Genomic DNA, 23,442 nt, shown 5'->3' on the forward strand with positions numbered 1-23,442 from the left:
ACCGCTGCAGCTGGCACGGGTAGCCGCCGCTAATAGAGGGCACTGCTATGTATTCTATGCACAGATATGAATTCAGCAGCCCACATGCCTCGAACTGAATATGCTACTTACCAGTATGCATCTGTTCTTGGCATGTAGGGCTGCTGACATTCATATCGCCCTCCCTCCTCCCCGGCGCCTGTCGCAGCTGCAGCTCTCAGAATTACTGCAAGCATGGTCATCACTTTCTGTATCTACTCCATCACTGCCACAATGGCGAAAAACAATCTGAGGATGGAGAGGATGCCCATGCGCACTGTAGTCCAGGGGAGGAGTCACCTATCCAAGGATACTTCGAAGACTCTTCCAGGACAACAACGTGCAAACATCCGGACCCAACACTAGGCGGCGATCTATGCACAGATATGAATGTCAGCAGCCCTACATGCCAAGAACAGATGCATACTGGTAAGTAGCATATTCATTATCACGCTATCGCGATATACTTATAATGCGGTTAAGATTATATGGTATGGCTACACTACAAACAACCCAGCAATTATTTTTACGAGGGTTGCAGAGGGGCCCTACTCAGGTAGGGGTACCCTCTCACACATATCCCAGCACCCTGCCTTGTAGGATTAGCAAGGCCTGCTTGAGGGGTGACCAATGAAAATACATGTGTTGTACATAGGTGGGATACAGGGTACCTGTATCCCTGTAAGGGGGTGCAAGCACCACCTTACCCAGACTACAGTAGTGGTCTGGTGGTGTCATTTGGTATGGCTGTCCCAGGGTGGCACAATAAGTGCTTCAGCCCTGGTAGGCCTCTGAGGGACCCATGCCCTGGGTACCTAGGGTACCATCTACAAGGGCTGACAGGGTATCCTCAGTATCCAATTGGGTTGTACCTAGGGTACTCACATCAGTTTAGAGAAGAAGCAGATAGGCTGGGGTACTGGAGAGTAGGGCCACAGCCTGGCTAGAGTCATAAAACAGTCAAAACATCAGAAAAATCTTGGGGGCAACTATGCAGTCGATGCCACTCTCCTACATTCAACCATAAGAGAAGCACCAGTATGTAATTCCACCTGTTTTACCAATAATGATTGTCATATCGGTTATATCGCTACAAAAAAAAATGTCCTGTCAGTAGAGAAAAAGTTTAGTTCAATGAGAAATATAGAGTCTACCAGGGAACTTTAGAACAAGAAAACTGTCATGGTAAATCAATCATGCGTGGGTATCCTAGCATATGCAAAGAGGAAAAAACAAAAAACACAACTCCCAAATTGTCATTAGCAAACCTGACTGCTGTGCTGTCTGGTAGGCATGGACCTAAAAATGACAGTTCCTTTCTTTTTGGGGACTTAGAAACTTATTCAAGCAAAAACCACAGAAGCTCCAGAGCCTCAGTGGTCCCAACCTGCGACAGCTATCTGACTGACAGTTCCATGGTGGTGGCTACAATTTCATATTTGTCCTTGCTTCAAAAAAAAGAAATATGCCAAAGTTCTTTTTTTAGGTCGCAGACTACCAGGCAGCGCAGCTGTCTAGTTCATTAAAGACATCTTGGGGACATTCAGAAAGTTGAACTAGGAAAGAATTCTGCCTGTTGCTTGCCATTGGCTTTGTGGTTTGTAACTCAATTTTTCTTGCTTTCCGTTTGCTGGCATTATTTGTTTTAGGCTGTCCAGCATGAGTTCCTTCCTTCCTTTACCCAAACCTTATTTACAGTAGCCTTCCGAGTGCTCCTGTTCTATAAAAAGGCCTGTAAATCTTGTTCTTATCTTGTCACATTGCTATGCATTCAAAGACCGAGGTCAAATGTCAGGCGCTGTCTTCCAAGGGTGCTTGCTTACTTTTCTTTCTCCAACGTCAAAGTGAGAGGATTTATGTGACAATCTTGCTTGATACGGGGGGTAGGAAAGAGATTTTTTTCTAGTACAAGACAAAATTGAATAAATTGTATAAGTATTTTAGAATATATCCGAATTAGGAACACAACTGAAGCACATTTTTTGTTATTTCTGAAGTGTGTTGGACTCAAATACTTTAATAGAATCAAAACAAATCATTACACTAAGTGATGTAATTTCCACACATTTTCGTCTGTGCCCTCTATAGTTTTATTAGTAAAACTGTAGTGGTCATTTAGCTTGAAAAGGTGATGCTTATAATGGTAGTGTCCTTCCACACCATGAGTACTCCACTCTATGCCACTCCACTCCACTCTACTCTGCTCCACCGCACTCTATTCTGCACCACTCCACTTTACACCACACTGCACCACTGCACTCTATGCTACTGCACTCTGCTTCTCTACTCTAACCTGTAGCACTCTACGCCACTGCACTCTACGCCACTGTACTCTACACCACTCTGCAACACTCAATTCTATGCCCCTGCACTCAAAACCAATCCACTATACGCCTCTCTAATCTACTCTGCATCACTGCACTCTACACCACTTTACTCTATGCCATTACACTCCATGCAGCTGCAGTCTACCTTGCACCACTCCACTTTATGCCAATTCATTCTACTCTGAAACAGTCTACGCCATTGCACTCAGTGCTACTCTACTCCACCAGCACTCTGTGCCACTGTACTCCATGCCACTCTGCTCTTAACTACTGCACTTAACTCCACTGCACTCTACTCTGCTTCACTGCTCTCTATCCCACTCTATACCACTGCACTCTGACACTCTACTCTGCAACACTGCACTCTCCTCCACTGAACTTTACACCACTCTACTCTGTATTACTCCACTCTACACCACTGCGCTTTGCCACTGCACTCTGCAGCACTCTTTGCTACTCTACTCTGCACCACTCTATGCCATTGCACTCCTCTGCCTCTTGACTCTACTCTACACGCCACTGCACTTTGCCACTCAACTCTGTGCCACTGCCTTCTGCATCACTCCGCGCCAATGCACTTTACTATGCACCATTATAATCAACACCACTTTGTTCTACGACACTGCATTGTATGCCACTAATTTCAGTGCCACTGCACTCTGCCACTATACCCTGCAACACTCTACGCCAATGCACTCTACACCAGTCCACTCTACGCCACTCCAGTGTATGCCACACTGGGCCACTCCAATACACCACACTCTTTGACACTCCACAACACTCTGCTCCACTCCATGCCACTCTCTTCTATGGCACAAACGTCTACCCATGCTGAACAGCAGCCGCGCAGGTGTATAGCATGGCTAAAACACAGTGGCAAAGCCAATAGTGCTCGCGTACGTGAGACTTATTGGCTTTGCCAATGCTTGTTGGATTAAGACTTTCAATCTTACTTAGAACTCTTTGTCTTCCAGACTTTCACTGGGAACAATCCATCTGACCGGCTCTATTGTGGTTGGCCTCAAATCATGCTTAGGTTCTGGTCTACCCCTTCCATTGGTCATTGGATCTTTGTGGCGCTATTTTCACTTAAATCTTGAAAAATTCACATCTCTAGTTCCCCTTATTGGATATTTGTCATTTTAATCTTATTTGACTCCTAAAATGTGTCTCTCTATTTTAACCTTGGCTTTGGAATTTTATTGTCTTTAGTTAAACCTTTTCAACTGTGCATGCACTGCTAAAATACTTCACACATTGCCTTTGATTTAAACTTGACTGCTTTCTGTCATGTAACCAGGGGTTGAGCACAGGTTTATTTTATTTAATTTGTGTGACATCTAGCAGCAGGTGTTGGTCTTGTCCTAAGGTGGACACGTCTCCATCCCAAATACTAATCCACTTTCCTACAATCCCACTACGTGCTCAAGCTCATCTAAACATCATGTTGTGTTTTAGATTTGGGTTAAGTCCAGTGATGATGCATGCCATAAGTTGTGAGCTGAGGGTGTTTTTTCCTACTATAAGGATTTCCGTGATCCGAGGATCACATCTTAACTATGGTTAGCTTGTGCTCACCAATCAACGTCTGTACTATACATTGTGTAAGGCAGGAAGGAATGAGTTCTGTTAGCTCTCTCCCCTCTTTGTTGATGCTGATAGTTTTCTTTCTCTCATTTTATTTTAATTCCCCTTTATTGTCATTGTTTATGCTTCTTGCTCTTCCTGACCCTGTTTTTAGGTCTCGCCTGAGCCAGCGCATGCGTTGCAAGACATTTAGTGGGTGGTATTTCAAAGTGCTGCCAAAGGCTTTTGGTGGCCTAAAGCTTGCATGCACGTGAGCGTGCACGCATGCAGCCGCAATTTGTTTTTCCTCCGTTGATCGCAATCACTGTCACTTTCGCGGGCTGCGCGGCCGTGTCACTTTCACGGCCGCGCGGCCAATGCTTGTTTAGTTGCCTGCTTGGTAGCTTATTTCTGTTTGGATAGACTGTCCATAAACGTGCGGCCCTCCGTTATTTGTTTACCATTCTGTTTATAATTTTGCGGTATCATCCTAACTTCGAAAGCCTGTACCTAAAGTAGGCCCCTTTCTTCTCGCTGCATGTTCTGCATTTGTAATCTTTGATGGTATTTTTCTGCTTTTATAGGCTGCTTCAGTGATGGGATGCACTTCTTCTGTTTTCGTTTCGATTGTTTTCACTTACTTTTAAACTGGTGTACAGATGTGTCAGCATAAAGCTGGCCTGCGTGTTGAGGGACCCTGGCGCTTGCAAGACTGAACAGGAATTCCAGCATCTCAGCCTCCGGTGTTCAAAGAAATGCTATTTGTTTCTTCTCCCAGCACGATTTTTTTCTGCCAGGTTCTGTTTTTTTTATTAACAGCAAAATGAATTAACACATTAAATTTTTAAATGGTTGCATGCGGCAAACTGAACAGAAAAGAACAGAAACAATAGAATCTTGGCACAAACATATTTTAGTTGTGGTTAATTACAGAAGTAAAGCGCGGGGAGTGACGACAAACGTTGATTTCATGTTGTGCTCTGTAAAAGGGTGCGTTTGCTAGTTCGTGCTGTGGTAAACCGAGTGGACAGTGCATGTGATTAAAGAAGCAATCGAACTATACATCTCACTCTTTGAGGGGTTCAGATGATAAGTATACGTCCTCAATTAGTGCTCAGAGATTTTGGTCGTATTCAGTGTCATCTTTGGAGTTTATAGGGCCTAGGCAAGAAATGTTTTGGGGCCCCCTGTTTAGAGCAAGTTAACATTGTATTACCTATTTCCTGATAAATCAAGTCTGCATGATGCTATACAATATTATTCTTAACATTTCATACAGCTGAAATATGTCTCCGTCGACACCAAACAAAATCCGCAAAAGGACTCTGGGTGCGGAAAGTTTGACACTGGGTGCGGGAATAGGCAGGGAGAAAGAATGGGCGTGTTCTGATAAAAATATCAATGAAAATGAGAGAGGGGGAGAAACGGAGGAAAATGCCTATTTACAAAGGGCCCCTTTGAAAGGTTCTCGCCCCCTATGCCCATGCCTTTTCGTGAATCTGTTACTTAGCGTCTGGCAGGGGGCGCGGGAGTAGCTGCAGGGTCCGGTGGGTTCACTCCGAGGACACGGGCTCACCCTGAGCAATGGCCTGAGTGTGGTAGCCAGAGGGTGACCCCGGGAGCTGCGTGACCTGTGCAGGGCTTTCTGTAACTCCTCCAGCCTCAGAAATGGGCAGCGGAATCCCTGCCCCGGCGGACACCGAAGGCCTGCTCGGGGAGATACGAGAGGCAGCCGCTGGTTACACCTGCTGCTCTTGCCCCCTGGATATCTTTTATCTCCATGTCCGACCCCAGGGCTTCTTGTTCACTGCCCCGGTGGGGGGAGCAGGGGACTTGCCAATACACTATTAGTTCGACTCCAAAATTATTTACCAGAAGTATAAAAGTCTACGAACGCGGCTTTATGTGCACAACTTTGTTAACCACGAGGTGAAACTCGAAAGTTTATTTTTTTAAATCTGTGCAACTCTTAGATTAAAGTCCTGCCTTAATGGGTTAGGTGATTTAGCTTAGGCGAAGAAGGAGTCGGGCCTGAGTTTATTGGGCCTGTGGCCTCCATTTTGTTTCAGATGTGTAACCTGCCGGCGCCCCACTGCTCGTGGGCATGCCTCTGGCGCGGGGAGAGAGGCAAGGTCTGGTTTTCCTACACTCCAGTTCAGAACAGCAGCACACCCCCACGTAATACGCGGTGAACTTGGCCAGCACCGAAGAGGAGTTCAGGTGAGGGTGCAGGATCTGGAAAACTGCCCAGAGCTTCTAGCCCCCCTTTCTAACCCGCAACCACACCGACCTCCTCACAATTATAAATTCTCCATTTATGTAAGCTTTGCAGCATTTTCGAGGCAGGCGGAAGTAGTTCCTAAAAGTATTTACCTTTCATGACTTTTTATCATGTGCATAAATGCACACACGCCCAAGTGCACCTGTAATCGGCCTGCTACACCCAGCTGGATCAGGTGCGAAACGTCTCACAGCACCTCATATGCTTCTTTGAGATTTACGAGTCTCCACAGAATTTAGTGGCATCTACAGTGGGTTCACTTTTATTACTTTTTACTTTCTTAACTTCAATGCGATTTTTTAGGAAAACAAGTGAAGTAAACATAGAGCATACGTCCTCCTTGCCTGTTTTCTGTGCAAAAACAACAGTTAATGGACAGAATGCAGAACAATGTCATACATTCTCCCCAGTACAGAGATCTTAGCCTAAATCCATTGTTTTTGTACACACCATGCCATTCCAGTTTGAACCCAGCCATATGCAAATCAGTCTTGATCCTGCGCCTCATGGGAACAGTCCAGCCCGAACTGCCAAGCCAGGTCCTCCCTGGACTGGAAACAAGCATCCTAGGACTGGTTTCGGGGTTTTACCCCTCTTCAGCCAGGATAGCTTGATTCCAGTGGCATGGAGAGCACAGAACCCATGTCTGGGCATACCCGTCCCACTCGGGGTGACACAAATGCAAAAACAACAGTTGATGGACAGAATGCAGAACAATGTCATACATTCAACGCAGTACAAAGATCTGGGCCTAAATCCATCGTTTTTTTGCTCACCATGCCATTCCAGTTTGAACCCAGCCATATGCAAATCAGTCTTGACCCTGTGCCTCATGGGAACAGTCCAGCCCGAACAGCCAAGCCAGGTCCTCCCTGGACTGTAAACAATTATCCTAGGACTGGTTTCGGGGTGTCACCCCTCTTCAGCCAGGATAGCTTGATTCCGGTGGCATGGAGAGCACGGGACCCACATCTGGGCATACCCGTCCCACTCTGGGTGATAAATGCAACGAGCATTGGCATAGCCAATAGGTCTCGCCTTTGGGATTTTAGAAGTGTTTAGCCATGCAACAGTTGATGTTGTTGCACCAAGGATATTGTACTGCATAAGTAAATACTTGTAAGGTCCCAAAAGTGAGACCTATTGGCTATGCCAATGCTTGTTAGTACTTTATTTTCTACATCTTTTCTTTTTATTCTCATTTCTATATAACCTTTTGTTTTTGCTTTAGGTATCTTTTGATCTTTTACTATTGTTTCTTCTTTTAAGCTTTCCATCCTATGTGATTTCCCTTTTATTTCTCATTTGTTTGCTTTGGCCTACTGTGTTTTTTTTCTTTTTCTTTTGTATTTTCTTTCCTTTTTGCCTTTTTCTTTTTTTTCCCCTCCCTCTCTCTCCTGCTTATTTGACAGTTTAATTTCTTTACAGCTAGTGGATTTTCTAGAAGCAAATGAGGTGCATCGTCCAGTCACCATCCGAACAAACACATTGAAGACTCGGCGCCGAGATCTGGCTCAGGTGAGGTGGCTATAGTGTCAACTTGTCATGCTTCCCGCTGTTGCAGCAGATTTCAAATGCCTCTTTGCACTTTCTAACCCCTTGCACTTTTTCTTTGCTTAGGCCTTGATTAACCGCGGGGTTAACCTCGACCCACTGGGGAAGTGGTCCAAGACAGGCCTAGTTATTTTTGATTCCTCTGTGCCGATTGGTGAGTAAGAAGTATGATGTGGGAGGATAGGATTTATCGTTTGGTGCCTGTGTTTCCCTTTTTTTTTTGATGGTGTTGGTATGGCCGTACCCAGTGATTGCAATATTGCATCTATTTTTACTGACCCACAGGTGCCACCCCAGAGTATCTAGCAGGACACTACATGCTTCAGGGAGCCTCCAGCATGCTTCCTATCATGGCCCTAGCACCGCAGGAGAATGAGCGCATCCTGGATATGTGTTGTGCACCTGGAGGCAAAACCAGCTACATCGGTATGATTTGGATTTCTTCAGCCTGTCTACCAACCTTTATTTGTAATTTTCATTTTGCTTCTACCTTGTAAAATCTCTTATGGCCAGTCTCTTCTTCATACTGTGTTTCATACAAGGACTCTGCCACTTCTGTAATTTTGTAGGCCTTTTTTACACCATATATTTTTCTCCCTTGCCTGAGCTAGTCCTTATCTCACAGATTTCCCTCTGCGTTGCCTTCTTCCTCTGACCGTGCCTTTTTTCCCAAACCCCCTCTTTTCCTACTCTCATTCCTAGAAAACATCTCCCGGCTTGTTTGTGTGAGATTTCCCTAATCCTCCTCCTGTCTGCCCTGCTCTAGCTCAGCTAATGAAGAACACTGGAGTAGTTCTGGCAAATGACGTCAATGCTGATCGCCTCAAGAGTGTGGTGGGAAATCTGCACCGTCTAGGAGTCACCAACGCTGTCATCAGCAACTGTGATGGGCGAGAGTTCCCCAAGGTGAGATGTTTGCTTGAACTGCAGTTGAAATTCCCTCCACTTAAGTATTGCCTCTGTAACAAGGCCAGTGTGAGGTTGGTTGTGTCCAGTAGCTGTTGGACTGGAGCATGTTATGAAGGAAATGACACGGCCTGGCAATGGTGTTAGAGCGAGTTCTGTTTTGTGAATATCACACTGAAACGTATTTGTAATATTCACCATTGCATGGTGTCTCAGAGCAGATACTTCCAACCCTGACAGTGAGACATGTGAGCGTAAATGTGATGTAAGGAATGCTGCATGTTGAGGACTGTTGATGGTGCCTGCATTGTGTTGAGATCTGTCTATTCTGAAAAGCTGTGCATAATAGTGAATCTAAAAGACAGAACATCTTCATCAAAGGTTCCCCAAACCCCTTCTATTCCAGGTGATTGGAGGCTTTGATCGCGTACTGTTGGATGCCCCCTGCAGCGGAACAGGAGTTATTTCCAAAGACCCAGGAGTCAAAACTAACAAGGTATAGTTTGGAGAATTGCATCTGGTCAAGATATGGGGAGGGGCTGTCCCATCTGTTTATCATACTATCTTGGTACTGTCACACTTGAGCTGACTTGTCACTCTAGACCTGACTTGTTACTAGTTTCCATTTGGTGTTAATCCACAAACAGAAAGCACAATGAACTTGGAGACAAACTCGCTTCCTCTTTTGGTTGCTGGAGTCTGATAACTCTGACTTCAAAAAGGTTGAAATCATGTTTAAAATATTATTCTCCGGCATCTCACCATAGGCAGTGGCTTTTAACGTACATTCTTTCTGTGCAGATTTATTTGTGTTCTAAAACAATTTGGTATACCTCTCGAAAGAGCTTCACAAACTCATGGTCTCTGATCTTTTACTCAACCATACCTTAGACACCATTTCTTTGAGTCTTAGTGCTCCAACATTTAAATCTGTTTACTAGCTGTCCTTCGAATTGAACAGGCCCAATTAAATTCTTTGTTAATCTTAATGTGTTTGAGCTGACATGGTTGCTTGAAAATGTATGTCGATTTACAAGCAACATCCTCTAAGTGCACTTATGGTTCTGTGTGGTGTATTGCTACCATTTGTGTGGTTTTGTGGGGCGTAAGGAGTCTGAGTGGGCTTTCATGCAAATCAGATACCTGCCTCAGGCTGGGACATCATTTTGTTCTTTTGCTAAGATAGGTTGAAGGTAGGCTGAGCTATGAACACTCCTGGTGGGCCTGATAATCCATATTTGGTTAAAATTGTCATGTTACTTTATTAGGAATCTTTAACTGTAGTTTCCATACAAAACTAAGATTCCTTGGCAAGGTCCCCTTTGCCTGAAAAAAACACAGTGCACCAAAGGGATGGCTATGCTGCCTCCCAGCACCCAGTATGCTTTTCTTCATTGTCATTAGTATCCATAACGAGCTGGTCATTTTTCTCGCATGTTGCTGGCCTAGAAGAGGTCATGTCTATGGTACCAGTATGTGGTGGTAGCCTGTCTGGTTCTCTAACTCTTGTTTGTACTGCTGCTATGAGCAGAAGCCTCTACCATTCTACAGCACATGCAAGTTGCTTCTCTGAGATTTTGGAAGAGCTTCACGGATCCTTTTAGGATTAAGCTGCAGGAAGAACTAGGTTCATGGTAGTTTGACAGTAAGCAAGTTGTGCCATGTAAGCAGCAACCGCATTTGCGTACATGGACTGCGGATGCTGGGAGATTAATTACGTTAATCTGGAAACATTAACCCGATAATTGTGGAAGTGTCTCATCCTACAAGCTCTTCTTCGCAATCTTAGATTAAAATAGTGGGAGAGTCAAAGAGAAATAACTGGTACGTAATGCCACACCAGGTAATCTGGGATTGCCCGTCTTTTTGGCAAAAGAGTGGCAGAAAGGATTTAGCATTAGAGTTCTTTTCACCCGATTTTCATCCAGAATTTTCCTGCAAACATTATTTATTAAGGGTAGGCACCAAGACAACCCTACCCGAACAACTGGCCACGCTGCCTACCGATGTTACCTTTATGTTGTTCGATAGGCATCCTTTTGTGGGTGTTCTATCAGGGCTTTCCTCAGCACAGTTGTGTTTGCTCGTTGAGGTCATTATGCTTAAACATTCTTTCGGCTTTCCAGTGCACTCTAAAATGTCTATCATCTCATAACCTCTACCCCCTCAAATTAAGATCCCCAACACACTCAAGTCATATTAGGCCATAACTTAGTAGGGAAGCCCCCATTGTAACCCACATCTCTGAAAGGGACAGCCACAACTTGGCATCATACCATATATAAAGGTTGTAAGTTCTAACCCTCTTTTCGCTCCCACCAACCCAGAGGCACATGGTTGCTAGTAGGTGGCTGGGTGTGCGTTCCATTTCAGTGGCAATTTGTAAAAGTAAGCTTGGGTCAGAGTCTTTACCCACTGAATAAAGAAGGCGTCTAAATGGTCACGCAGTGCCGTAACTGCATTAAAAATAATGGTTAATGCAGAATACCAGTGATATATTTATATGCTAGGAATCCTCCACTGCCCCACAGATTTCACCTGCAGAGTTGCTCTTGTTATTATAGGCACTGCATTGAATGGACACAAAGTTGTGATTTCCCTCCTCTGGGATATTTAATTTTAATGGTCGACTAAATATGGAAAGTGTGATGGGCTTTTTTTTAAAAGGATGTACACTTGTCTGCAGGCTGGGTTTACACAGATTGTTGTATACCAACGGCTACACAGCAGTACTTTTTCCTAGGGGTGTTTCTGTAGCTCTGGTAGCTTTATCTTGAAGAATGGACATCGTCCCCTTATCCTCCAGGTTTTCGTCTCTGATGTGGCTTTAGGAACAGCCAGCAGCTCTCTTTTCTAGACAAACCTTTTTCTGGTGGTAGATAATTGCTTGTGGCTGTCCAAATATTCTAACATCTCTCTGGTGTGACAGCTGGTATCGGGTACTAGCAGCATGAGAACTAATCTTGCTTTTCCTACCTTTAGCTTGTAGCTAGCTACCCTCGAATCATTTGGCAAGAATTATTCCAGCCTCACCCTTCTGTGATTCCGTCTAATGCGAATCCCTGCCTATCAGGAATTTAGAGACTCCAGATTTAGTGCCTTCCATTTGAATCGGTTCGAATAGTAATTTCTGGTACCTGTCGACGTCAAGGGCTTCAGCATCCAATTATTATGGTCTCTTAGTTCTTGTGGTCTCCAATGAGTTCTCTAAAGCCTGCTAACATGATGGGAGGGCAGGTTTAACTGAGCTGAGCTCTGTTTCCAAAGTTGATTTATGGTGCTGAAATGTGGGGCAGCACATGTGCATAGTGTGTCAGATTTGGGGAATTAGGGTTGTAGAAGAGGAGGGAGAAAGGTGGGAACTCAATTGGTATTGGTGAGCGTTTGGTATGAGTGTATGCCAAGGCTTCTGGAACTGGCTAAGACACTCACATGTTTTCTACTACACCTCTATACTGTTTCTCCCGCCCTGTTCAGGATGAGAAAGACATACAGCGCTGTGCCCATCTTCAGAAGGAGCTGATCCTCCATGCCATCGACTCTGTAGATGCTGACTCTGAGACTGGCGGGTACCTGGTCTACTGCACCTGCTCGATCACAGTGAGTATTGCTAAGCCTCTGGCTTAAGGGTGGGTGGTGGCGTGGCAATTTAAAGGGTTTTTGAGGTCCAACTTCCTCCTTCCCAGTCTCATTGGAGCCAGAAGGAAGCATCAATTTGGGTGGTATTCTTTTGCAGTGTGAACCTGTGAAAGATGTACAGGCAATAAATAACATCTTTGTATAGTGATCACTTAGAATAAGATATTTTCTTTCTCTAAAACCTAAAATGATTGGTTTTAGCCAGAATCATCTTGTAATTAACTCACAGTGGCCTAGCCGCAAATATCACAATGCCCTAATCACAGATGCGGTTTACAAAAAACACATGAATGGAACACTATTATACAGAGATGCAGGACTGAGTTAGTTACATTTAGTCTAATACCTCGAAGTCAAGAATGCTGAGTACAGTGAAGGTTTGGGACTAAGCAACAAAAAGGCCCTTTGTTTACATAAAACTGAGTGGTCATCCAGTGCTGTATGTTTTAGAAAGAATAGAGGCTAGATGTATTTTTGACCAAGTCATGTTTCTTTACTGTTTGCATAGCATCTGTAATGTGGCTGGCTAGTTTTTAACATTACAGATATCTGAATCCAGCATGTCTCAGCACTTCCTCTTGAATTTTCCTCAGCCATAATTCCCTTCAGAAATCCTTGCAAATATCCGCAAATGCAAGGACAGGAGAAATCAATTTCTGCTCATGTAAAGCGCTCTGATACCTTCGGGTCTATTTCGCGCTATGTAAAACTCTTCCTCCCCCCCCCCCCCCCCCCCCCCCCCCACCCCCCAAAAAATGGACAGAGAGCACCCGTAGCCTCTTTTGTCAGCCAAATTGCTGACTCACAGTTCGAATTATTATGCACCTCTTCGGCATGATGCCTCCTGCATTGCCACAGTGCTCCAAGGGTGGCTACTCATGAGCTCTTTGAAACAGTGCCTCTCTGCACAGTGGTCACAAGCAGAGGGTCCATTGAACGTTCTAGTGTTGGTAAAGGCCAGCATACATCGCTCTCTGCAGTGGTGGAACAGCAACAACCTGCTGCAGGGCAGCCCTTTTCTAGAACCCAACCCGCAAGTCACCATTACCACAGATGCCTTTCAAGCTGGCTGGAGAGCACAGCTCTGTCTCACTACGGTAAAAGGAGTGTAGGCCTCACATCAACAGGGGCACCCTTCCACTGCTTCGAGCTGCTAGAAATCCATTTTGCCCTCAGTCTCTCATTCACTCATTTGGGGCAAAGTGGTACTAATCAGGAAGGACAATATGACCACCGTGAACTAGCTACAAAAGCAGAATGGCACTCATTCTCTGCCCCTCTCATTGCTAGGTCAGATCATTTGGCATTGGGCACTCAAATTCACTTGATGGCTGAGTAACTTCCGGAGGTGGACAACGACCTAGCAGACTTGCTCAGCAGAATGCACCGACAAGCCCACGAGTCTGAACTTTGTCCACAAGTCCTCCGCACCTACTTCCTACTCTGGGGCACCTCACAAACAGATCTCTTTGCCAGCCCCACAAACACAAAATGCCCAAACTTTTCATCCAGGTACATTCACTCACCCTTGTTCTGGGCAACGTACTATGAATGAACTGTTCAAGGATATTTGCTTATGCTGTTCCACCTTTCCAGCTCTTTCCATTCGTGGTGTGGAAGGTGTGGCAGTCATCTCAGACTCTCATCCTCATAATTCTTGGACATTGGTGAGCATTGTTCTCAAGTCACTCTACATCATCAATATAAGATCACTCCTGATCCTTTGTCCAGTTTGTTGGTGTCTAAGCTAGTCTAGATTTAGTGCAGGAGCACGGCATTGCAGCACCCACGCCTCAGGGCTCCCCCTATGAATTTCTGTGGGATATTGCTTGGTGGTGGGGGAAATGGTTACCCTCATCACATTCTGCAGACTGGCCCAATCATTTTGTACTTCACAACTGATTTATTGGCTGTACATGTGGTTCTAGTCACAAAAATAATGATGAATGCAAAAAAGTAGATTATGTCACTATCTAGGCCAAGATGCACTCAAACATCTATAGACGTTATTAGCTATATTTACAAATAACTTTGAGGCATAAGGGCAGTGTTAACTAATAGGGCAGTTTTCAGGTGTTATCGAATAGCTTTGGGACTTGGTGGGTTTGCTACAGTGTATGTAAATAAGTACGAGTAGTGTCTCACAGATAAAGTCCCCAGTTAAATATGCTCTGTGTGCCTCTGCTCTAGTGGCTATAGTGCTAGGTGACAAGCTGAACAGTAAAGTGGTTTTGAGAACCTTTTTCGATTTTGTACTCAAACAGTCAAAATCCCCAAAGCCCATCACCAAACAAGAACACAGATTTGATTCTCATCATAGATGGGTGCCACGGTCCACTCCAGCAAAGTCTTAGTCTTGTTAATTGAAGCTACTGGTGATCTGTTAGTCTGTCTCCAAAAGGAAACAGGTCAGGATGAGCCCATGTAAGTACCCAAGAGGTCCCACAGTCTTTAGAGAATTGTCAACAGGGACAAAGACAGTTGCATTCCATTTGCATAGCACTGTCATACGTTTTGCGAGGCCCAAAGTACCTTCTGAGTGGCTGAGTAAGTACTTGCACTGTTGGTAATATTTATGCAGGGCATCCTACGCCTGACGAAGTCACAAAGCACTTCGATTAGTAATTGGTACCCAGGCACCCCTTTAGAAAGCATGGTTGGAAAATGTGTTGGTTGGAATAGAGCTATGTGGCTTATACTGGGTGAGGTGTGGACACACTGTATAAAAACGATGTGTTGTGTCACTGTGCTTAGGCATGATGTTGTATAGAAGAGTGAGCGATTAGACCCTGTCATGCAAGTGGATACCTAGCAACATTGTGGTCTGAATCATAGGTTATGAGCCCCTAAAGATGTGAATTAGGGTTGTCGGTCTCAGCCTATCATATTCATCTACCCAAGTGAAATGACCGCGGTCCTCGTGGTGTGGTTAGGCAACCAACGAATAATGTGTAGAGTTCACCTGGCTGTGACATAAGCCAAAGTCCTGGGGTTAAGCAACCAGAGAGTGTTAGAGTCCAGCCAAAAAGAGTAGAGAAAAGTAGCCATATGGAACCAGCAACACTTTGCTCTGGCAAGTCTATTCAGGTGAGGGAGGCAGCAACATATAGGAAAGGAGTTTATACATTCATAGGTGATACCCGAGGTGTGGGTAGCCTAAACCCTCAAAGTGGGTGGCATTATGGAGGCCCATGGGAACAGTGAAATAGTGGTTCTGTGGAAGGAACGATGGATGAAAGGAGGTGCAACAAGGCAGGAGATTAGGCCCATTCCGTTGCCCATGTGTAGGAAGCTGGGAACTTGTTGCAGTACCTCCTCGCGTTTAGCCAGGCATTTGATGCACCTTGAACTGAAGTGTAATAGGTTCCTGCTAACCAGGTTTCCATTACCAGTGTTGTTTCCCCAAAAATGTACAATTGTTTACCCGATTGGCAAAACCTTTAGCACTCTCTTTAAGTCCCTAGTAAATGGTACCCCTGGTTCCTAGGGCCAGAGGTGCTAAAGAGGGTCCCTAAGGGCAGCTGAACGAATTGTGCCACCATAAGGGACCCCTCACCAAGCACATTCAAGACTGCCATTGCAGGCTGTGTATCTGGGTGCAGACAAAAGGGAACATCCCGGTGTGCCATGTCCCCTAACACTCCAGGGAATATTTGTAAGTCATCCCTAAAGCAGGTCTAACATCCCTAAGGCAGAGTACTGAATATTACATGTGAGGGATACCTGCATGAGCAGATGTGCCCCTGTGCTGGTCAGTCCTATTACTGCCAGTACAAGTGACCAGGGAAGCCATTTTAAAACTTATGCTAGGCACTGATGAAATCGAGTTCCCCAGCTACACGATGGCTTCGCTGAAAATAGGGTTGTTTGGTAACAAACATCTTGTATTGGTAAACCCACACTGATGCTACTGTTGGATTTACCAATGCATGCACCCAGAAGGCATCTCTGAGGTGCCCCCTTAACACCTCTGGTGTGCTTGATGACTGGTTTCTGCCAGCCTGCCACCCGAGATGCGGTTCCGAGCTCCTAGGGTGAGAGCCTTTGCTCTCAGGAGACCTAGAACAAAAGTCTGTTTGGAAAGCGGTGCAATACCCACTCCCACAGGATGAACTGCCGATTAGCCTCCTTGGGCTGACAAGCTTCAAAGAAGCTGTCGCCTTTGGAATACAAATCTGGCTCACCTCACAGGAAAGGAAGCCACCATTGTCCAGAGACCCCTTTGCACCTAGACAGGCAGGAAAATCAGCAAATCAGGTAGGCGTGCCACCTCCAGGCTAGTACCACCCCTAAGGTTGGCTACTGTGAGGTGGACATGATTTTTCAGAAGTAGCTATCTTTGTGATGGCATACGTAGGAATTCTGGGACTGGGTTACGGCTTCCCACAGGAAGTGTAATGCAAAGATAAAGGACCCCCGAAAATTCTAGAAGTTCCTTGGACAGGGAAACAATTCTTAGTAAAGTGACATTCCTAAGCAACTTGGGACCACTTCCTAGTCCTATACATGGAGAGTCCTATACATGGAGAGATAATATCTACATAGGCTCATTGTACTACAAAAATATTTCATTTTATTCATATAAAGTTAAAAAAACTTTTTTTGACATGAACAGCCATGGTAAAACATGAATAACATAACATACAATACAACAATATATACACATTTGACGAAATATTGAAATGATCAATTGAGACGGAACCATAACATAAATAGCTCAAAAGTTATAAAAGACAAAATAAATGTTCTAGTGGTGAGAACCACATGTGGCTGAAATTTGTAGATGTGTGGTGTTGTGTTTTCTCTACGCGCGTTTCGGCGTACAGGACGCCTTCTTCAGGAAGAGCCACATACATATCTGTACCATAAAAAGACATAAATCACATATAAGACAAAAAAGTGCACTGAGGCTATGTAAGGGATAAGGGCTGTACAATTACATACAAACAGGTAGACTCCATACATTTAGAGATGATAATGAAAAGGGGAAACAATATGAAGATAAAGAGTGCTAACAGTGAAAGAAATGAAAAAATTAGTGAAAAAGAACCAAGGAATTAAATACCCGATATAGTGATGAAGAGTGCATAAGCAAAGATGATTGTGTAAAGAAGAATTCATGCAGTAGTAATAACACATTCCGGAAACGACCTATAGACCCAGAGCTGCTAGTGAGTGAAACTTTCCAAAATGGAAGAAGAACAAAGGCTAAACGCTGGATATGGGCTATGAAGGATAGATGATTCTGCAATAAAGACCGTCTCATAAGAATGATGGACATAGAAAAAACAGAACATTTGCAAACCGGTATATACGGATAATAACCTGCGGGAGATGTTAGATCCACAGGAAGTGATCGCAATGGGGGGGTAGTGACCCCAAGAGTCAGTAGCCCTTTGGCTACTACCCTACATTCCCCGATCGCCCCTAAATTCTGTATTTAGGGGAGTCCCTGGCACCAGAGAAGCAGATCCTGATGAACTAAAAGTAGAGAGGACATTGAAGAGCCACAAAATCCGAGAAGAGAGAAGAAGCATCTGACCTGGTACCAAACCGTCCAGTCTGTCTCCATCCCTTGTCGGAAACCCCGCCAAAGTCGACTCGTCCTGCAGCTGTGACTCCAGAAACTTGGGAGGACTTACCTGCCTTCGAAAAAGACTCAAGACATCCTGTGAACAGCGACCTGCTCTAAAGAATCTGCAAGAGAAAAGACTCTGAGACCTCCGGAACCGCCAACACCCAACGCCACCACTGCACCCGTCACCTCTGGCCTGAGTGAAGTGGGCCACGCGTGCCAACAGGGTTCCCCAGCCCACCAGAGCTCAAATCCGACTTGTTTTCACCCCTCCTGGACTCCCCGACGTTGCTTGCAGCCTCTGCACGCAGTCTCCCTCACTCAAGACTGCTCTGGTAAGGAAAAACCAGACGCCTAAGGACACCCCTGCACCCATGGCCCGTGGGCCTTGGAGAAGAGGATCAAAGGTGTCCCTCCCCCTCCCCCCCCATCCCCGATCATCGCACGGCCTGAGCCCACTTGCTGGTTCAGCCCGGCTGGCTTCCTAGCCAAAACCTGTAGCCTCTTTTTATAGTGACCGATCCCCTTTGAAACTCATTGGGCTCCCAATGCTGATTGCACCCTGCCACTGTTGGTGCTGCCTTGGACCTTGCCCACCACTCACCTTAACTATTGGATATTGGTCCTGTAATTCGATGTACTGTACCTGTTTGCAGAACTTGTTCTTCCTTCCATAGGATAACATTGAAGAACTCGAAATTGCAGTGTCCACTCTTTTTAAAGTGAAATAATTAATATTTAAAAATGTACTTACCTGAACAATTTTTCTCTGATGCCAAATCATATATAAAGGTACTTGGTATTTTTATAAATTGATGTGGATCTCCTCCTTGAATCATGTTGTAATTTATTAACCATTGTGTGTATTTTGCAAATGTCTTGCGCTCCCATGTGTTAAGCTTAAGGCTGCTCAACCTCACTAGCCCCTAATAGAGCGCTTTGGGATTGCATAGCAAGCCCCTGTCCACTAGTAAGGGAATCCCTGGACTCTTTCCACATTATATAAGTGTTTTGATATACCACATAAAGAGCCAGCTTCCTACACCATGCCAAGCCTAAACGGTAAAGACATCATGTAAGGTCAACTTTTCCCTTGAACATTCCTGGGGTGGTGAGAAGGAGCAGCTGAGACGTCTTCCTGAGAAAAAAAGAATAAATCTATTTTAATTCACTCCCAAATTGACTTGGCATTACTTTTGTCATCAAAATAAAGTGTGCTATCAACCCTCCTTCAATTATATATGAAGATTACATTTTTTTATTGAAGTAAGCTGATGTTTTCTTCAGTAACTTATTCATGGTGCGGCCACCCAAAACCTATAAAAAAGATTCCCAGTAATTCATTGCACATTGGATATTCCTTGCAGATATTCCATTCGTGTGCCATTACGTATTAGCCAGCTTCATTGGATTTTTAGAGACGTCCTTGCTATAGCAAACATAAGATTTTTCCAATTCTTGGAAAGGCCATGTTTGGCTAGGCCAGTTCTAAGCGTAGATACTGGCAGCCGCCTAGATTTCTTAATGCTTCATTTTTCATCCAGTGAAAGGAAGGCAATGAGGAGTGGAAGTTGAACTAGAATAAGGATTTTGTTCTCAACCCTTCGGCTCCATATTTTTTGTATATTCCACCTCCTAGAATTAGCGAAAAGGACCTGTGGAGATAGGGCTCTTGGCACAAAGAGGTTCATGGTACAAAGAGGTTCATGGTCTCTGGGGATCTGAGGCTTTAGCACAGTCTCCTGTGCATCTCTTTTTGTGTTCTACATCCTCTGGTTTTTTCAACCAATAGAATTTGAGTGAGTCGGAAAGAAGGCCAAAGAACTAACAGTGCAGTTTTTCTTACAGTAATTCACTTATGCTGTCCCTTGGTTAACCTGACCATATTGGTGGACCTTAGAGGTCCTAAACTGGAATCTGTGCACAAAATATTCGGAGTTTGCACCCACCCCAATGGACAGGACTATAACCGCCTCTTGCTATCCAGTCCGCTCGCTTCAGTGTTTTCACACATTCATCAAGCTTCGTAACCCCTGGCGAAAGATGATCTCTTTCCTCTCCCTCGCTTGAGTCTTGTTGGGTCCCTCAGAGACAACACTAAGAACTAGGGAAAGGATTGTGGGTGAGATTCTCTTTTTTTCCACACTCTCACTGTGCCTTTTTTGACAGGTGGAGGAAAATGAGTGGGTGGTGGACTATGCCCTGAAGAAGCGGAATGTGAAGCTGGTGCAGAGTGGACTTGACTTTGGAAAAGAGGGTTTCACAAGGTTTGTATATCCTTCATTGCATATGTTAGTTGGAGGGAGTTTATTCCAGCATCTTGGACTCTTCAAAAGGCCCCGTGGCCGGATGGTTGGTGTCTGGGCATTTGAGCAAGTATCATCTCACTTTAGTACACTTTTTACCTAATTGCTAATTTACTTTGATCCTAAAGACTTTGAAAACCCGTTGTTCTGGTTTTTTTTCCTCTTTGCACTATCATAATTTTCTTCAATCCATCCCTGCAGCAGAATTTTAGGACTCTGCTGCTATGATGCATACTTATAAATCTTATTATATTTCTCTTTTTGCAAGTTCCAGCTGTAAATCTTTTTCACCTCTTATCTTCTGGCTCACCATTGCTATGCGTATTTTTTGCTTAATGGCAAAACCTACTTTTGGACTTTTTATTGAAGTTCTTCTGGATCAAAGCTCACAATGCTCAGCTGCTCCAGATAAGATTCTATCCAGCGTAGGATTTTTGGGATATCAGTTGATAATACCTCCATTCCCCGGCCACGGTTCTATGTAGGCTAATATTTAAATTTAATGTAAAACTTAAGTTACAGCGATGTTTAGGTCTCAAGGTTAACAAACAGTATGTCCAGTTTGGATAAACAGCCTTCGCTCCCACCCTCTTGTGTTGTAGTAATGACTTCACAAATGTCCTCACAAATTTCAGATGGCCTCTGATGCCTCTAGTGATATTAGATGGTCACCACTTGCTTCTTGTCGTAATAGCTCAACATGTAAATGTAAATGTTGTAGACTTGTAAAGCGCACAGCTACCCCAGCAACGGGGTGTCCCGGCGCTATAGACCGCTGGGGAACCCGTCCTGGCTATCCCTGTGAGATGTTCCCTTTCTGGGTATCTCCAAGGTGAAACCAGGCATCCCCGGCGTCTGTGGGGGGCCGTTGTAGAGATGAGGCAAGCTTAATGCCCAGAGTTGCCGAGTGTGTTCCTGGTTAGAGTAGGTACCGAGGCGAGAATTATCGAGTCCGTTTTGACCCTGGTCCACAACCCTGCCGCGTCGGGAATTGAACCCTGGTCCCTGGCCGATTCTCAGCTTACGGGTCTGCCGCCTCTAACTAGTGAGCCACACCTCTCCACAGTGTATGTTAGTGTTGTAAATGCATCAATGTCTGCATGACTGGACTGTTTTCTGGCTACGATGGCGCTCATAACTGCTGGTTATTAGCTGGATGATACTTAGGCTTCAGAAGGTGGTTTGCTCCACGATACTCCCTTTACACAGAAACATTTTAATTCATTCACATCATCTTTGACATGAACAAAAAAAGGGACCTCGCTAGTTTCAAGCTTTAAACATCCATTGGTAAAACCACCAGGTCTGGCATTTGCTGCCCCACTTTTAGCTTGGTCATTACTTTTCTTTAGTTGTGATATTTTGTCAGACTTTGGGGGAAACTCCTGGGCTCTCGACAATATAAGAAAATATTGACTAATAGCAAAAATATTTTTTGACATCTAAAAGCACACGTTGCTTTAGTAGGCTCTGAAGGAAAGTACTGTGGGTATGCTCCCTGTGAAAGAGCATAATGCAGTCACTCACAGAGAAGTTCGCCAATGGCGGAAGTTGGCTGACCCCATGCTGTATGCCATAGTGGGTGAAATGAAAATGTAATTGACACCGCGGCACACTAGTGGATGAAGACTGGCTGAAAGCCCCTATAAGTATGTATATTATATATACAATTTTAGTAAATTGAAAAGGTCTTGGCTAACTCAAGACCAATAATGTTAAGGCTATGATTATAGTAACATATATAAAATACAATAAATTGATGAAGAAGAGAAATATTTATTTTGTATCAAACTTTGATATTCTTTAATATAATATAAATATTCACAGGAATAACTGTGAAGACCTATATTACTATGAAATCAAGGCAGATTTATATAGTCCACTGCAACTGATAAAACAACAATCTACATGCAAGCAGGGCTCTCTCGCCACAAATACACACACATTTAAAACTATGGGCTCCGAACAACAGTATGATCCTAAACAGCGAAGGGTCTTTTTGTTGTGTGATTATGTTACACTGTGGTTAGAAGGCCAGTAGCCACACAGTGAGCATAGTGTGTCACTCACTACTAGTTTGAGGAGAGGGGATGGGAGAGGGCTGAAGTTTTGTTTTAGAATTGTTACGGTTAGTACTAGCCCCAGGAGCTGACACTGGCATACATTTAGTAAGCCACTACTTCATACATTTATTGTATGTTGTCCATGTTACTTTAATCACAACCTTAATGTTGTGACGTAATCGTTTTTTTAAAACTTGTGGCTAGGGAGGTTCAGTTTTGCCCTTGTAATTTGCACCTTTCCTCGCAGTCCTAATAAGGGAATTACTTACTCTTGCAGGTCATCTTTGATACCAATGAGGTCTGTCTTTTTTCCATCCATTTAAAGGATTCCAATACTGCTGGTCAGGTTGCACCTTTTCTGCATCTGAAGGGAACAGCCTACAGGACCTACAGGCATCGGTGTAGTGACTTTGTCACCTCAGGGTGAGACTGTGCTGCAGAAGTGCCTAGATAACAGGCATACTCTGAAATAAGAACAGCCGATGGGATATTGGCCAAAGCAAACACCTCACTAAAATGGTAGACGCCTGTGGCACATAACCCAGTCATCAGTTCTTCAGGTTGTTGGTTTGGAGGTGAGAAGCGAGGCCTTACTTCTATGTTCTGGTGCTCACATGTGGTGGCTCACTGTGCTGTCAACTATATTGGATTCTAAGCAATGTGACTCGCTTGATAACCATAAATTCTTCACCCATAAAATCGCCTATATTAATCTGGACAGACAACACAATCGCCATGTTCTACATCTGGAAGAAAGAAGTAATGACATTTCTGAATGTCCAATGAGGCACAGTTTCTGAAAGGCGTGGCTCTTGAAGTCTTGTAATATGTTAATTTCATACCTTCTGCTTCTAACTAGGACTTTTTAGAAAGACGAGGCTTTCCACCAAGACTTGATATTCCCCCCCCCCCTTCCCAAGTGTAAGAGATTCTTTATTTAGTTCATGACTATGGAAACAAGGGTCAAAGATAAGTGCTTTCTGCATCACTTTTCATTAGAGATTGCTTGTTGGCCTTAATGGCTTACTGGAAAGGATTTAACAAATGATCTCCAGGAGGGATAAACAATATATTTGCCTTCAGTGATTTTTCTGCTCCACTGTTGCGGTGTTTGCATAACTGAAATAGGCTCCATATAAACGTGGGTTTATAGTAGACATATTCGTGTTGCAGTGGAATGGTGTTTTGACACACATGAAGATGCCTA

The 23,442-nt window shown here is 44.3% G+C and overlaps 1 protein-coding gene across 1 annotated transcript in view; it reads left to right on the plus strand.

The window, feature by feature from the left end:
• NOP2 (NOP2 nucleolar protein) overlaps window positions 1-23,442 on the plus strand; it is a 125,102-nt gene that overhangs the window by 89,262 nt on the left and 12,398 nt on the right. The window contains exons 9-15 of the mRNA XM_085619813.1: window positions 7,621-7,710; window positions 7,813-7,900; window positions 8,032-8,172; window positions 8,513-8,652; window positions 9,059-9,148; window positions 12,130-12,252; window positions 20,036-20,133. Of these exons, the coding sequence (XP_085475939.1) occupies window positions 7,621-7,710; window positions 7,813-7,900; window positions 8,032-8,172; window positions 8,513-8,652; window positions 9,059-9,148; window positions 12,130-12,252; window positions 20,036-20,133 (770 nt within the window). The remainder of the gene's footprint in view (window positions 1-7,620; window positions 7,711-7,812; window positions 7,901-8,031; window positions 8,173-8,512; window positions 8,653-9,058; window positions 9,149-12,129; window positions 12,253-20,035; window positions 20,134-23,442) is intronic.

Source organism: Triturus cristatus, chromosome 7 (assembly GCF_964204655.1).
Source record: "Triturus cristatus chromosome 7, aTriCri1.1, whole genome shotgun sequence".
Taxonomy (NCBI): Eukaryota; Metazoa; Chordata; class Amphibia; order Caudata; family Salamandridae; genus Triturus; species Triturus cristatus.